The sequence below is a fragment of the Cyprinus carpio genome, chromosome B17 (assembly GCF_018340385.1).
Source record: "Cyprinus carpio isolate SPL01 chromosome B17, ASM1834038v1, whole genome shotgun sequence".
NCBI lineage: Eukaryota > Metazoa > Chordata > Actinopteri > Cypriniformes > Cyprinidae > Cyprinus > Cyprinus carpio.
Window position 1 is genome coordinate 22,964,459 of NC_056613.1, and position 13,590 is coordinate 22,978,048.

The following is a 13,590-nucleotide window of genomic DNA, read 5'->3' on the forward strand; positions in this document are numbered from 1 at the left end:
TTCTCACTGTCAGTCCACACGTTACTGAGCATCTGCAAAACCACTTCAGTTCTGTGTTAGTGTTGAGAGTTAAACCAGCTTTTACAGCATTATAAAAATATGTTTATACATTGCACAAATGAATACGATGACATGAACAGGCATCTTGTTGGCCATCCGTCGTCCCTCCTCAAGTGCAAGGTCACTGTCTGTCTCCGATCCGACTCTACGTGAGCGCCAAATCAATCAGGCCTTTCAAGGCAACAGGGAAATGAGAGGCAGAGGGTCACGTCTGTCCACGTCTACCCTCACCGTACGACAGGAGCCACGGCTGAGTGGCTGTGAGATGAGCGAAGGTCACGTGCTCAATGCAGACATCCCACCTAATGATGACTTTACAGGACAGGACAGCACCTGCGTGAACTAAAACTATAATCAAAAATGTTTCTTAAGCAATCATCATATTAGAATGATTTCTGAAGATCATGTGACACTGAAGACTAGAGTAATGATGCTGAAAATTCAGCATCATAATCAGGAATAAAATACAGTTTAACAAATACAGTATTCACAGAGAAAACCACTATTTTAGATTATTATAATATCACTGTATTTACTGTATTTATGATCAAATAAATGTACCTGAACTGTACCTGAGACAAATTTGTGTTCTTAACTATTGAGGGGAAAGAAATTACTATTAAAAAAGATATTAATAAACCAATGCATAATTAGCAACATTGTAAAAATTAATAGAAACATTGGTTTATTTCCAGTACTTGAGGTGTTTTATTGTCTATGTGTGAATATAAACAGTTATTTTCCCCATAAACAAGCTGATTATTACTAAATGTGCTCTTTAGACTTTTCTTTTGTTTGCTTATTCACAGGTGTATTTATCACCCATAATTAAGTGAGTAGTACAGAGGAGAGAAAAATGACTTTAAGCAGTAATGATAGAAGAATCATTTCAAACCTGATAAAACTAAAGAGTTTATCAGCCGCGCAGGACCCGTATTGTGAGCACAGGATGTTTTCAGTCGTGAGATTTACTGCATAGTCCTGAACAGGAAGTGATCAATAAGAGGACTCAGATGTCAGGGACTACAGGTTTTTTCCTCTGATCAATGGAAGCAAATCGGAGCTGGGAAGAAAGGAGCTGATACTATTGAGAGATTACACTGACGTAATCCAAAGACTCTTTAACCCACAAGACTCACATCTCTCACATTCTCAAGCCTCATCTAGACGTCTGATTTCCATCTGCCTTAAAATCTATAGAGAATTATGTGTTTGTCCGCTGGACAAACAAATAAACCTTAATCTGAACAGCAGTGCACTATTAGCAATCCTGCACGACGTGCCTCAGTATGTGTCTGATATATTGGCTTTGGACATCAGAAGAATATCTGTTGCACTTTTTGGTGTTTGGTGACATTATATACACACCAGCAATAAGTTCAAATGGTTAGTTTATTCAAAACATTTTTTCATTTAATCACCCTCATGTGATTCTGACCTTATATTTTTGTGTTCTTCGCAAAGAAATACAATGAAAGTGGAAAGTGATTTATTCTGTCAAAAAGAACAAAAAGACACCATGATAAAGTTAGTCAGCGATCCATCTGTGGTGTCTTTTTTTAATCTTGCCTCTTATTTCCACGTTTGTTGGACATTCTGCCAAACATAACACTTTGGAAGGACATGAGTGTGAATAAATGATGACTGAATGCTTATTTAGTGTGAGCGATTCCTTTAAGACAGATACCCTAATACATAAACCCTATTTTTTTAACCATGTGTGTGTGTGTGAAGTGTGTGTGTGATTACCACAGGCTTGAACACCTTGAGGCCTCATCTGAACAGGTGAGAGGATTACTGCAGGCGTGAACATGTGTTTTCCACCAGAGAGCCTAGATCACTGCTGGACGAGGACGACACGCTGTAGATCATCTCTACAGGGAGACAGATGATCACAAAACACACACTCACAGTCTAAAAAAAGTGTAGACACGTACTGAATTCAATAGATCATGAGTCAAATCATCTGTGTGGGGAAGGATGGCTGGGTCTGATAAAAAAAAAAGAGATTATCAATGAGATATGATGTGTAGATGTTGGAGCTCTGGCCTGGTGGATGGTGCATGTGCGCCAACATGTTGAGATTATGCAGGAAAAAATAAGGAAGTAAACAGAGTCCATTTTGATGTAGAATACACTTTTCCGCTGGACAGATCTATCTCAGAACATACCTGTAAATCATCACCTTTCTGACATTAAAAATACGCCATTCATGTGCCATCAGAGGAGTCAGGCCACTAGACAGTTGTATATCTGAAGGGAACTAACTGTATTTATAAAGTTTTTGATGGCATTGCCGCTGTATGATGTCTAATCATTTTAAGCATAGCGCTGCTTTGTGTATGGGGTAACCACTGTATTTCTTCTTTTCCATAAGTGAATTTGCATTTTCATTCAGCCCGTCTGCCGCTTTTGTTCAGACCAATCACGTGTAATGCATAATCATTTATAAGGCTGAAAGACTTTATATGTTTATAATACTTTTTATTTTTCTGAAAAGTTCTATGACTTGAACTGTAAATTTGTTCGTTTACAACTTCTAAGTGTGCCCTCATGCTGTACTGATCATCGAACAGTCACAATTAAAAAACATACCCACTCCAAGTGTTCCAGATGCTTGTTTACAACTTCTAATTTTTCAAAAACAGAACTGCTGAATTTAAGAAATTTTCAGAAGAAAAATACCCCATTCCCCAAAATGTGTACTTTTAGGAGCTTGTCACTGGGCCAGTACCCATAATGGGACAACTTTGTACCTTTCTACCCCTAAAAGGTGCATATTAGTACTATAGAGTATTGATATGTCCCCTTAAAGCGTTAGTTCACCCAAAAATTACAATTATGTCATTAATTACTCACCCTCATGTCGTTCCAAACCCGTAAGACCTCCATTCATCTTCAGAACACAGTATAAGATATTTTAGATTTAGTCCGAGAGCTTTCTGACCCTCCATTGAAAATGAGGGTCAGAAAATCAGAGGGTCAGTTAGAATTTGTTGAAGCATCAAAAATACATTTTGGTCCAAAAATAACAAAAATTACGACTTTATTCAGCATTGTCTTCTCTTCTGGGTTTTTGTGAGTGCGTTCACAACTGACCCACTGATGTCACATGGACTACTTTGATGATGTTTTTATTTCCTTTCTGGACATGGACAGTATACCGTAATACATTTTCAATTAATGACATAATTTTCATTTTTGGGTGAAATAACCCTTTAAGGTACCACTATGAATATTGCAGGGGTAAAGGTATCCCTTTGAGTTGTTGTACTCCTAAAGGTCAGATTTTTAAGTTTTTCCAGAAACTGCATCAACCCACAGCGAGCAACATTCAGTTGTCCTTTGGCAGGATTGTAGTGCGTGAGTTTCCTCCTTTGTTGGCACCGTCTTTGGGAAGAGTGCCTGATTGGGTCCGGCCGTGCTAGAAGAAGCCACGGCACAGGTGTTTTTGGGTTAGATGTCAGCTCTGCGGTCGGCTCGCCGTATCTCTCGTCACCGTTCTTGAGGAAAAATGCCAAGCTGCCAAACGCAGGGCTCTTTGAAATAGTGCTGACGCGAGGCCAGTTCAGATGGGGGTTGTCGGCAGCCATGAAAGGTAGAGTTCACCGTGGCCTTAGGACACGGCCCTGTGAATTTCCTAGCTAAAAACGGGTCAGCCTAAGCTCCCCGAGGCACTGCCAACCATCCCAGCCACGCTGACACTTTCCCCTCGCCCAGATGAACAGGTGAGACAACCAAAAATAAGGGCCCCTGCCAAGTCCAGCGAACCACTGATAGGAGTGGGGACAGGCTCTTTTTTTGGGGGCTTTGCTCAAGAGGGTATTGTTGTTTTGAGAGAGGAAAAGGAGCCCGGGGTCAGCTGGCCCTCTCGCAGTCACTGGCCCGAGGGCTAATCCACACTCAAATGCTTTCCGCGCTGGCTCTAAGCCCTCTCTCTCTCCCACACCGCCACGCTCACTTTGAAGGAACGACATTCGAGATCCGCTCGCTGTGAATTAGCGGCGGTCAGCGCCGTAAAACACACTGGGTTTCAGAAATACATTGCTCTCATGTTTCATTGAAGATATTCCAGTTTGAGCCGTTCATTCCTTTCATGCATGTCGTCCAAAAGATGCATTCACTGCTCTTATTGTCAATATGAAAAGGCATTCACAACTCATTTTACTTTACTTAACTACAGCAAGAAACAGAAAAGATGGCGCCCAACGTAGGGCTTTCAAATTGTGATTGAATACTGGTGGGAAAAAAATTCTTTATTTATTACTTGTTTAATGAAACATTATAAAGACAAACATTTGTTTTTCTTTTGGAATAACAACAATCATTATCCTCCTCAAAAAACACCACCATAAAACACTAATAATCAACCACACACTGTACACAAAACTTACAAAAAACTGTGAAAAATACTCTTTCTATAATAGAACTGTATTATGGACTGTTTAGCTGTAACCTTACAATACATGTACTGACTGGACCAGTGAGGTTGTGATCTAAAGATGATACACCGTCCATTACAAATCACACAGATCCTGTGATGTGGCGCGAGGAGCATGAGAAATTCCACATTCAACTACAGTGAGAAAGAAAAAGTTGTTCAATGAAAAACAATTAAAACACACATTAACCTCACCCTCAGAAAAAAATAACTAATTAATCATCCAGTTCACATTAAAAAACTCTCAAACTTCATCTTATACTAACTAATTAATCATCCAGTTCACACTGCACTTTGTTCACACTTTATTTTATGGTCCCATTCCCACTATTAACCACAACCTTTGTCTCAATAAACTCTTAAATTTCTGCTTATTAATAGTAAGGTAGTTGTGAAGTTTAGGTATGAGGTTTAAGGATTAAGGGATCTAAAATATGCCCATGCAGAATAAGGCATTAATATGTGCTTTATAAGTACTAATAAACAGCCACTATGCTAGTAATATGCATGCGATTTAGTGAGAATTGTTCCTTAAAATACTATAGGGTCTGAAAGACCTCATGATACACTGATCCATCCATTATAAATCAGACAGATCCTCTCATGTGGCGTAAGCAGCAAATGAACTCATCCAAAAGATGCATTCTGTGCTCTCATTGTCTTAACATTAACATGAAATGGCATTCATAACTCATTTCACTTCCGCATACAGCGAGAAAAAAAAAAAAAAATTATGAAGACCAACATATGTTTTGCATTGGAATGAGTTTCATCCTCTAATTCACAATGCAGGGAAAACATTTTGAAGACAAACATTTGTTTAACAATTTAAAAACACTAACACAAAATACATACAAAACCTAATTCACAGTGCAGATAAAACTGTGAATACGTTCTTGATCTGATTTGACTGTATAGGTGTAATTTCACAATACATGTTGTACTGATTGAACCAGTTGAGGTTGCAATCTAAAGGCGTTACAAATCATCCTTTTTCTTTCATCTCTTTCCCTCACTTTCTCTCACACTGACCCCTCTTGCTCCGGGTGTAACGGGAAACTAGAGAGTGCCAAGGTTTAATTCCTGCCAGCATCTGTTTAATTATGACAGTTATTGTTCTAATTAAAACAGGCACCTATGTACCTCTGAATCTTCACAACGGCTTTGCAATGGCTGACGGCAGCATGTGACACGGAGCGTTTCTCCATCTGAATCACAGTCCACAAGATCTTTAGAGAAAAGCATATACAATACAGAAGAAAAAAAAAACAGCTTAAACCAGCCTGAAGTGGTTTGCCGGTTTTAGCTGACCTAGTTTGATGTTTTAAAATGGTTTGGGGAGACTAACTTAACCAGCTGAAACTAGTTTCAACATGGACATTTTCCATCTTCATGAGCAAAACTAGACCATTTTGTATTTAATCTATTTAACGTTAGTAACATTAGCATTATATTCAAGATTTGTCGGCATGACAATTTCAGCAACAAGACTGTGACAAAGAATGAGAATATGCCTTTGTTTAGCACTAAAGTAATGTCCTTTAGGTATGTTGTAATAATAAGCTTGTTAAGTCAAACCATTTGGGCCAGATTTAAATTATATTTACGGTGTGTTTAGTCAATCCAATCTTTAGCATAATTCAAAATCATTTAATCTTGCTCCCCACCGTCTGTGACTATCAATAAAAATATTAAAATTGTAGTTAGGAGAAATGAGATTTTACTGCGACTTAGCAACCATCAAATGATCTCCCGGAGTTTGCGAGGAAGAGTAGGACCACGGGGACCAGCGGGTAATTAGGTTAGTGGGTTGTCAGTGTCAGGAAATTGAAAGACAATCCTAATCAGATTTCTGTTTCTAGGGAATCAAATAATTTGTGTAAGGAGAAGAAATCTCCTGATTTGGCTTCTAAAAAGATAATGCAGTTTGTTGTCGCCGCTCTTTGTTGCACTTTTTGATGAAATAGACATTATAATTCAGATGCAATTAGCAGTTCATATTCTGAAGTTGTACATTTCTGGGAAATGTTTAAAACGCAAAGCGTATACAGTCAGATGAACGTTCTTAAGACTGCGGTCACTGCATCTGAGTTACGCTGTCTGTAAATGATGCAACAGTGTCCTGCGCTTACGCCACCGCTCTCATTAGTCGGCTGATTATTGGCTGCTTTCCTCCACTCAGTGTTTTTCTCTTCTCCTTCGTCTCTGTTCTAATCTCACACTCTATAATGTTCAATAAAGAGGGAGCAGGGAGAATTGTGGAAGTGTAATTTGCTGTAGAGGCACACAAACCTTCTCTGACACAGTAGTTGTAGAGGGATGAGATCATTTAGCCGCCAGGGAACTTTAACTGGTTGCTCGTTTTTTGGATCAAATATAGTATGTGATGACAGAGTTTTATATGTGACCCCGGACCACAAAAGCAGCCATAAAGGTCTTGTTTTATTATTATTATTATTATTGAGACTTATAAATCTGAAAGCTGAATAAACAAGCTTTCCATTGATGTATGGTTTGTTAGGAGGACAATATTTGGCTGAGATTCAACTATTTGAAAATCTGTAATCTGAGGGTGCAAAAAAAATCTAAATATTGAGAAAATCATCTTTAAAGTTGTTCAAATGAAGTTCTTAGCAATGCATATTACTAATCAAAAATTAAGTTTTAATATATTTACAGTAGGACATTTACAAAATATCTTCATGGAACATGATCTTTACTTAATATCCTAATGATTTTTGGCATAAAAGAAAAATCTATAATTTTGACCCATACAGTGTATTTTTGGCAATTGCTACAAACATTTGCTAAACTGCTAGTTAATTGCAAAGAAAAGCAAGTAACACTTGAAGTAGAAATATTGAAATAGTTTTTGTACAATGTACAATGAAAAAAATAACCATGACATGTCAGCCCCAAACAAATATAAATATACTGTTTTAGTAAAAATACTTAATTGTATGTCCTATTAATATTTTGCAATAAATAAATAAAATATATAAAATAACACTAATGCTTCATCAAAAAATTTATGATTAAAAATATTGTCTTTTTTTTCAACACAGTAAGATTTCCTGTCTGATTATAGTAAAAATTCAATAGACTAAGCTAAAAATATCATTTTGTGAGGAAAATAAAAACACAACATGCTTAACATACTAATCCACAATAATTCTGCTAATTCATAAACCTTTGGTCTTTTAAGTCGCAGTTTCAGTTATCTTTCCCAGTTCTCAAGAATCAGCCCAGTTTTTCGATTTAGAGCTTGATTTTTGGTTTGCATGTACAGTCCATCTGTCCGAAATAGATTCAATAAACATACAGGTCAAGTGTTACAGGTTCAGGAGTGGTGAGTAATGCACAAATGTAAAAGCTTTCTTATCAAATAATTGACTAATAAATAAGGTGTTAGTGTGGCGTTTATAGCATGTGTGTTACAAACATGCTAAACTTCAATAACATTTGTTTGATTTAGGTACTTTTATACATATCTATTGTTTTATGGTGGAAACTGGCCAGTTTTGTGGCTGATGCTGTATATAAATATATAAACGTTCTCGGCGGTGCTGCTGATAAGCTTAATAATGAGCAGGTCCGTCTGTGAGTTCACTGACCCTGTGTTAAATATTCATCTGTTTAGATGTGCGGCAGGAACTCAGTGTTCACATATGGAGGCCTGACACCTCCGTCACACGCTGAGAGCGCAGCAGCTCGTCCCGCTGATCCCTCGCTAGCGTCTGTCGGACTCACAAGTTTTTGTGTTGGTGAATCTGTCAGCTCTTTCCTCGGTTTAAATTTCCCTTAAAGGAGAAATTATTTATTTACATTCTGGTACTGTTACTATAGAGGCTTGTTTGTGTGTGTGTGTTGTCTCACAAAAAAAAAAAAAAAAAAAAAAAAAGTGTGTGTGTGTGTGTGCGGCAGTGCGAACAAAAATTATCTATCACAACGCGTGAGTAACTCATTTAAATCTCTTTCAGAAAAGATCTATCACAGCGTGTAAGTACCACATTGAAATATATTCTGTGCTGTCTCACGATTAAATGGCTTAAACACTTTAATATTTAAACTGACCTGGCATTATGAAAACAATGTTTGGGATACCATGATCAAAACTTAACATATAGAGAGTTTGATGTACAATATTCATCCACATTATGGTGAAAACCAAATTATTTGTGTGTTAAAATAACATTTGTGTTTTGAAAATGTAAAGAAATGCTTATATTACTGCACTGGCCATCAGAGTGAACTCCAAAAGCTATAACAAAACATACCTTTTTCTTTAAAATGCTTACATTAATCACATTTGTTATATATTGTTTAATCAAAGTGGAAATCACTTTACTAAATAATGTTAACTTAACTGACTGCTTCACTTCCACTTTAATATCTTTCAGTGTTATTTTTGTATCATTGACATACTATTATAGTTCTTATTAATATTATAAAATTTGTTTTTTATTTTTATATTTCCATTTTAGTTAATGTTTTAGGCATTTTGTTGTGTGTTGTGTTTTTTTATGTTTTTTAGTCAATGCTTTAGTAATTTTGTTGTGTGTTAAGTTTTTTAATGTCTATGTTTTGTATTACATTTTATTTCTGGTTTAATTTGTTTAGTACATCAAAAACTAAATAAAAATGAGAAAAGCTGCCTTGGCAAATAGCTAAAATAAAATAAGTTTTTTTTTTTTTTTAAATGTTTTATAGCAATTAAAGTTTATTTTATGTCAAGTAAAACAAGTTTTTGAAAATACTGTATGTGCTTTTTCGTTAATCAGTCGTCAACAACAACAACAACAAAAGTCCTGATAGATTACTGTAAACAGTAAAGTAACAATTTATTTGACTTTTATTTACAGTATTGAACACTGCTTTGAAATCTGCGATTTTAAAAATTACATTTTTAAAAAATAATAAAATTACAATTGTGCCCATATCTCCTACAAGCATGATGTAGAGCAATAATATCAATACTGTATATCAATAATATACTCATATTATTATGTTGCATTAAATCATATCTGTATGATGACATGATTTAAATGATTTGTGTTACAGAACTTTGACACAGACATAATCTTTGCAATCATCTTTAAATGGCTTTGGTTGTTTGATTTCTCACATTACTCTTCATATGTTAAATAATAATAATAATAATAAGTTTATGCTCTTCAAACTCAAAACAGCATTTTGTTCACAGATGTGATTAAATGTGTATTGATTTTAAAGTGTGTTTATGTGTGTGACGTATTGTTTGTGTTTGATCAGGTGTTCGGCTAGATCGCGTACGAGGAGGCCGACAGAAATACAAGAGGAGAATGGATGCAGGAAACACAGCCTACCTGGGGCTCACACTGCCACTGCCAGCCAAAAAACCCTGTGAGGACACACACACACACACACACACACACACACACACACACACACACACACACACACACACACACACATTTCATATAAATAAAAAAAAAAAAAAAAAAAAAAAAAAACACACATCACACTTCTGTGAATGCAATACATGTTCACTTACAGTTTTTTTTTTCTTCAACTGCTTACACACACAGTCTTTACTTGTCACACAGTTTCTGAAAGCTGACACTCAAACAGCAGAAGCAAACACCAAATCTGCAAAACCATACACTAATTCTCACTAATTCAGTTTTCAATTTCATAAAACACTTTTTGCAAAACACAACACACAGTTCCCTATCTGTCGGTCACTACGAGTTATGTCGAACGACATATGGGGTCTCACTTGGGAGGCCAATCATCTCTGAGTTTAAGAGAAAACGCCAATGAAAATTGGCTAGTGGATTTAACATACCTGAGCCACTCCCCGTGCCTACGGGTATAAATAGGCGACAGGTGCATCCACTCATTCAGATTTTTGCTTCGGAGCCGAGTAGTTGATGGGATATCACTACAAAGCCGTTTCATCTTTGTGTTGTGGAGAGCTGTTCCTGGTCGGCGTGACGGCGCACTACAGCGGTGTCCCTGCAGCAGTGATTCCCCTGGGCGCTTCGGCTAAGAGAGCAGTTCCTAAAAGAGCAAATCACGGACGATTCGCGTCTTTTTCAAGATGCCGTTTCGTCCGTGTCCTTCTGGATGCGGTCGTTTCCTGTCCGCGGTTGACGGTCACGAGCGTTGTCTGCAGTGCCTGGGCGTCCAACACGCTGAGGCAGCGCTCGTGGATGACTCATGCGTCTATTGTGGGCATATGAGCATGGCATCACTGCGATCGCGTCTCTCACTCCTCAAGGGGAGTGCAGCAGACCCCTCTGTCGCCACCCGTCCCGGTTTCTCTGGCTCGAGCAGAGGACCGCCGGCTGGCGCTCTGGGAGATCTGAGGGTGACAGTGAGAGCTTCTCCGCCGGGCCACGCCCCACGGACCTCTCACTCCTCCCGCAGCGCATGTCCCGTGCAGCTGCCGATTGATTCTGCTGAGCCGTCTCACGGCGGCCCCAGCGTGTATTTCGGTGCGCCGCCCGAGGATCAGATGTCGATTGCAGCATCGGGGGATGGGCTATCGGCTTCTGAGGATGAGGATTCGGCGGGGCTGCCCCCCTCGGGTGTTGTCGCCACTGCCGAATCTGACTTAGAGTTGTCAGCCATGCTTGCCCGGGCAGCCGTGAGCATCGGGCTGGAGGTGACTACACCGCCCAACCCTGAACGCTCGCGGCTGGATGATTGGTTTCTCGGCGCGGAGCGCGGCTCACAACCCCGCGTTCTGCTCCGGTTCCTTTCTTCCCGGAGGTGCATGAAGAGGTGACGAAGTCGTGGACGGCCCCTTTTTACGGCCAGAAGCCGCTCGTCTCCCTCTTCCATCCTCACCACCCTCGATGACTGGGCAGCCAGGGGGTACGTGGACATTCCCCAGGTGGAGAGAGCGGTTGCGGTGCACCTGTGCCCACAAAACGCCGCCACTTGGAGGAATCGTCCGCGTCTCCCGTCCAAGGCCTGTAAGCTGTCGGCGGCTCTGGCTGCCAAGGCTTACAGTGCTGCAGGCCAGGCTGCCTCTGCCCTGCATGCCATGGCTATCCTGCAGGTACATCAAGCCAAGGCGCTAAAAGCAATGCACGAGGGTGGTACCGACCCGAGGTTGATGCAGGAGCTGCGCACGGCGACTGACTTCGCCTTACGGGCGACGAAAGTCACGGCGCGGTCCCTCGGGAAGGCGATGTCCACGTTAGTGGTCCAGGAGCGCCATCTCTGGCTAAACCTGGCCGAGATGAGAGACGTCGACAAAGCTCGCTTTCTTGATGCTCCCATCTCCCAGGCAGGCCTGTTCGGCGACACTGTCGAGGACTTTGCCCAGCAGTTTCTCAGCAGTGCAAAAGCAGACTGAGGCCATCCAACACATCTTGCCCCGACGTGATCCTCCGGTTGCCACCATTCCGTCGCGGGCAGCGCCTCAGCCTGCTCGTCGCCGTGGGCGCCCCCCTGCGTCCTCCACACCAGCTCTGCCCCGTGCTGAGAGTTCTTCGAGGCGGGCGCGTCGAGCCCCGCGCAGGAGAGCGGCGCCCCCCGTGTCACTCCCTGCTGCGAAGTCCTCGAGGAAGACGACTAAGCGGCCCTGACACGGGCAACTCGGAGATGTGGGAGACTGCTCTTCAGGAGTTGGCGGAAACAGCGCCACTCCTTCCCCCGGAGGAGGGCCGGGTGGAGAATCTTCAGTTTACGTTTCTTTCTGTTCCGCCGCTGGTCCAACGGCCGGCGGCACCCACTTTTTCAATAAAAGAGCAATTTCCCTTTCCTCCGAGTTGCAAGGCTCGTGGGTTGACGATGAGCGACGCACTGCCTCCTCATTCTCACCCACGACGCCCCCCTTCGCCAGCGGGTCAAGAGGTCGCGGTTCGGAGACGCAACGCCTCTCCACGCGTCTCTGGCCAGTTCCTCCGGGAACACGGGGAGTGTGGCTGTGATGACTCGGAACGCGATGCTTTCTGGGCCATCCGACACAGCTCCCCATCGCTGCACCACTGCGGGTATGTCGACTGTCCCTTTGGTGCCACTTATACGGTGTTTGGGGGCGTGGCTTGCGCTGCCCAACCCATCACGCTGGCTCATTCGGACGGTCCAACTCAGTTACGCGATTCAGTTCGCCCGGCGACCTCCCAAGTTCAATGGCGTGCTCGAGACTTCGGTGGCAGTCCGGGACGCCTCTGTCTTGCGCGAGGAGATTGCTGTCCTCCTGGCGAAGGATGCAATCGAGCCGGTCCCTCCAGCCGAGATGAGGACGGGGTTTTTACAGCCCTTACTTCATCGTACCCAAGAAAAGCGGTGGCCTTCGACCTATCCTGGATCTGCGAGTCTTGAATCGGGCCCTGCACAAGCTCCCGTTCAAGATGTTGACGCAGAAACGCATTATCAAATGCGTTCAGCCCCAGGACTGGTTTGCAGCGATCGACCTGAAAGACGCGTACTTTCATGTCTCGATCCTCCCTCGTCACAGACCGTTTCTGCGGTTTTTGCATTCGAGGGTCAGGCATGGCAGTACAAGGTCCTCCCCTTCGGGCTCTCCCTGTCTCCCCGTGTCTTCACGAAGGTCGCGGAGGGCGCCCTTGCCCCACTTTGGGAAGTGGGCGTCAGGATCCTCAACTATCTCGACGACTGGCTCATTATGGCCCGGTCCCGAGAGGAGTTTGTGCGATCACAGGGACTTCGTGCTCCGGCACCTCAGTCAGTTGGGGCTTCAGGTCAACCGAGAGAAGAGCAAGCTCTCCCCTGCGCAGAGAATCTCTTATCTCGGTATGGAGTTAGACTCGGTGAGTATGACGGCACGTCTCACCAGCGAGCGTGCCCAGTCAGTGCTGAACTGCCTGAGTTCCTTCAGAGGCAGGACAGTGGTACCACTGAAACACTTTCAGAGGCTCCTGGGGCATATGGCATCCGCAGCCGCAGTCACGCCGCTCGGGTTGCTTCATATGAGGCCACTTCAGCACTGGTTGCACTCCCGAGTCCCGAGATGGGCATGGCGCCGCAGTACACATCGTGTCACCATCACACCGATGTGACGCCGCCAATTTAGCCCCTGGTCGGACCTTGCCTTTCTACGGGCCGGCGTGCCCTTAGAACAAGTGTCCCGG

General features: G+C 42.2%; 1 protein-coding gene across 2 annotated transcripts in view; it reads left to right on the forward strand.

Annotated features, from left to right (window-relative positions):
* The window catches only part of LOC109108725 (steroid hormone receptor ERR2-like), a 78,695-nt gene that overhangs the window by 43,832 nt on the left and 21,273 nt on the right, over nt 1–13,590 (forward strand). For both annotated transcript variants that reach the window (XM_042742850.1, XM_042742851.1), the window contains exon 4: nt 9,773–9,883. In XM_042742850.1, coding sequence (XP_042598784.1) covers nt 9,773–9,883 — 111 coding nt within the window. The remainder of the gene's footprint in view (nt 1–9,772; nt 9,884–13,590) is intronic.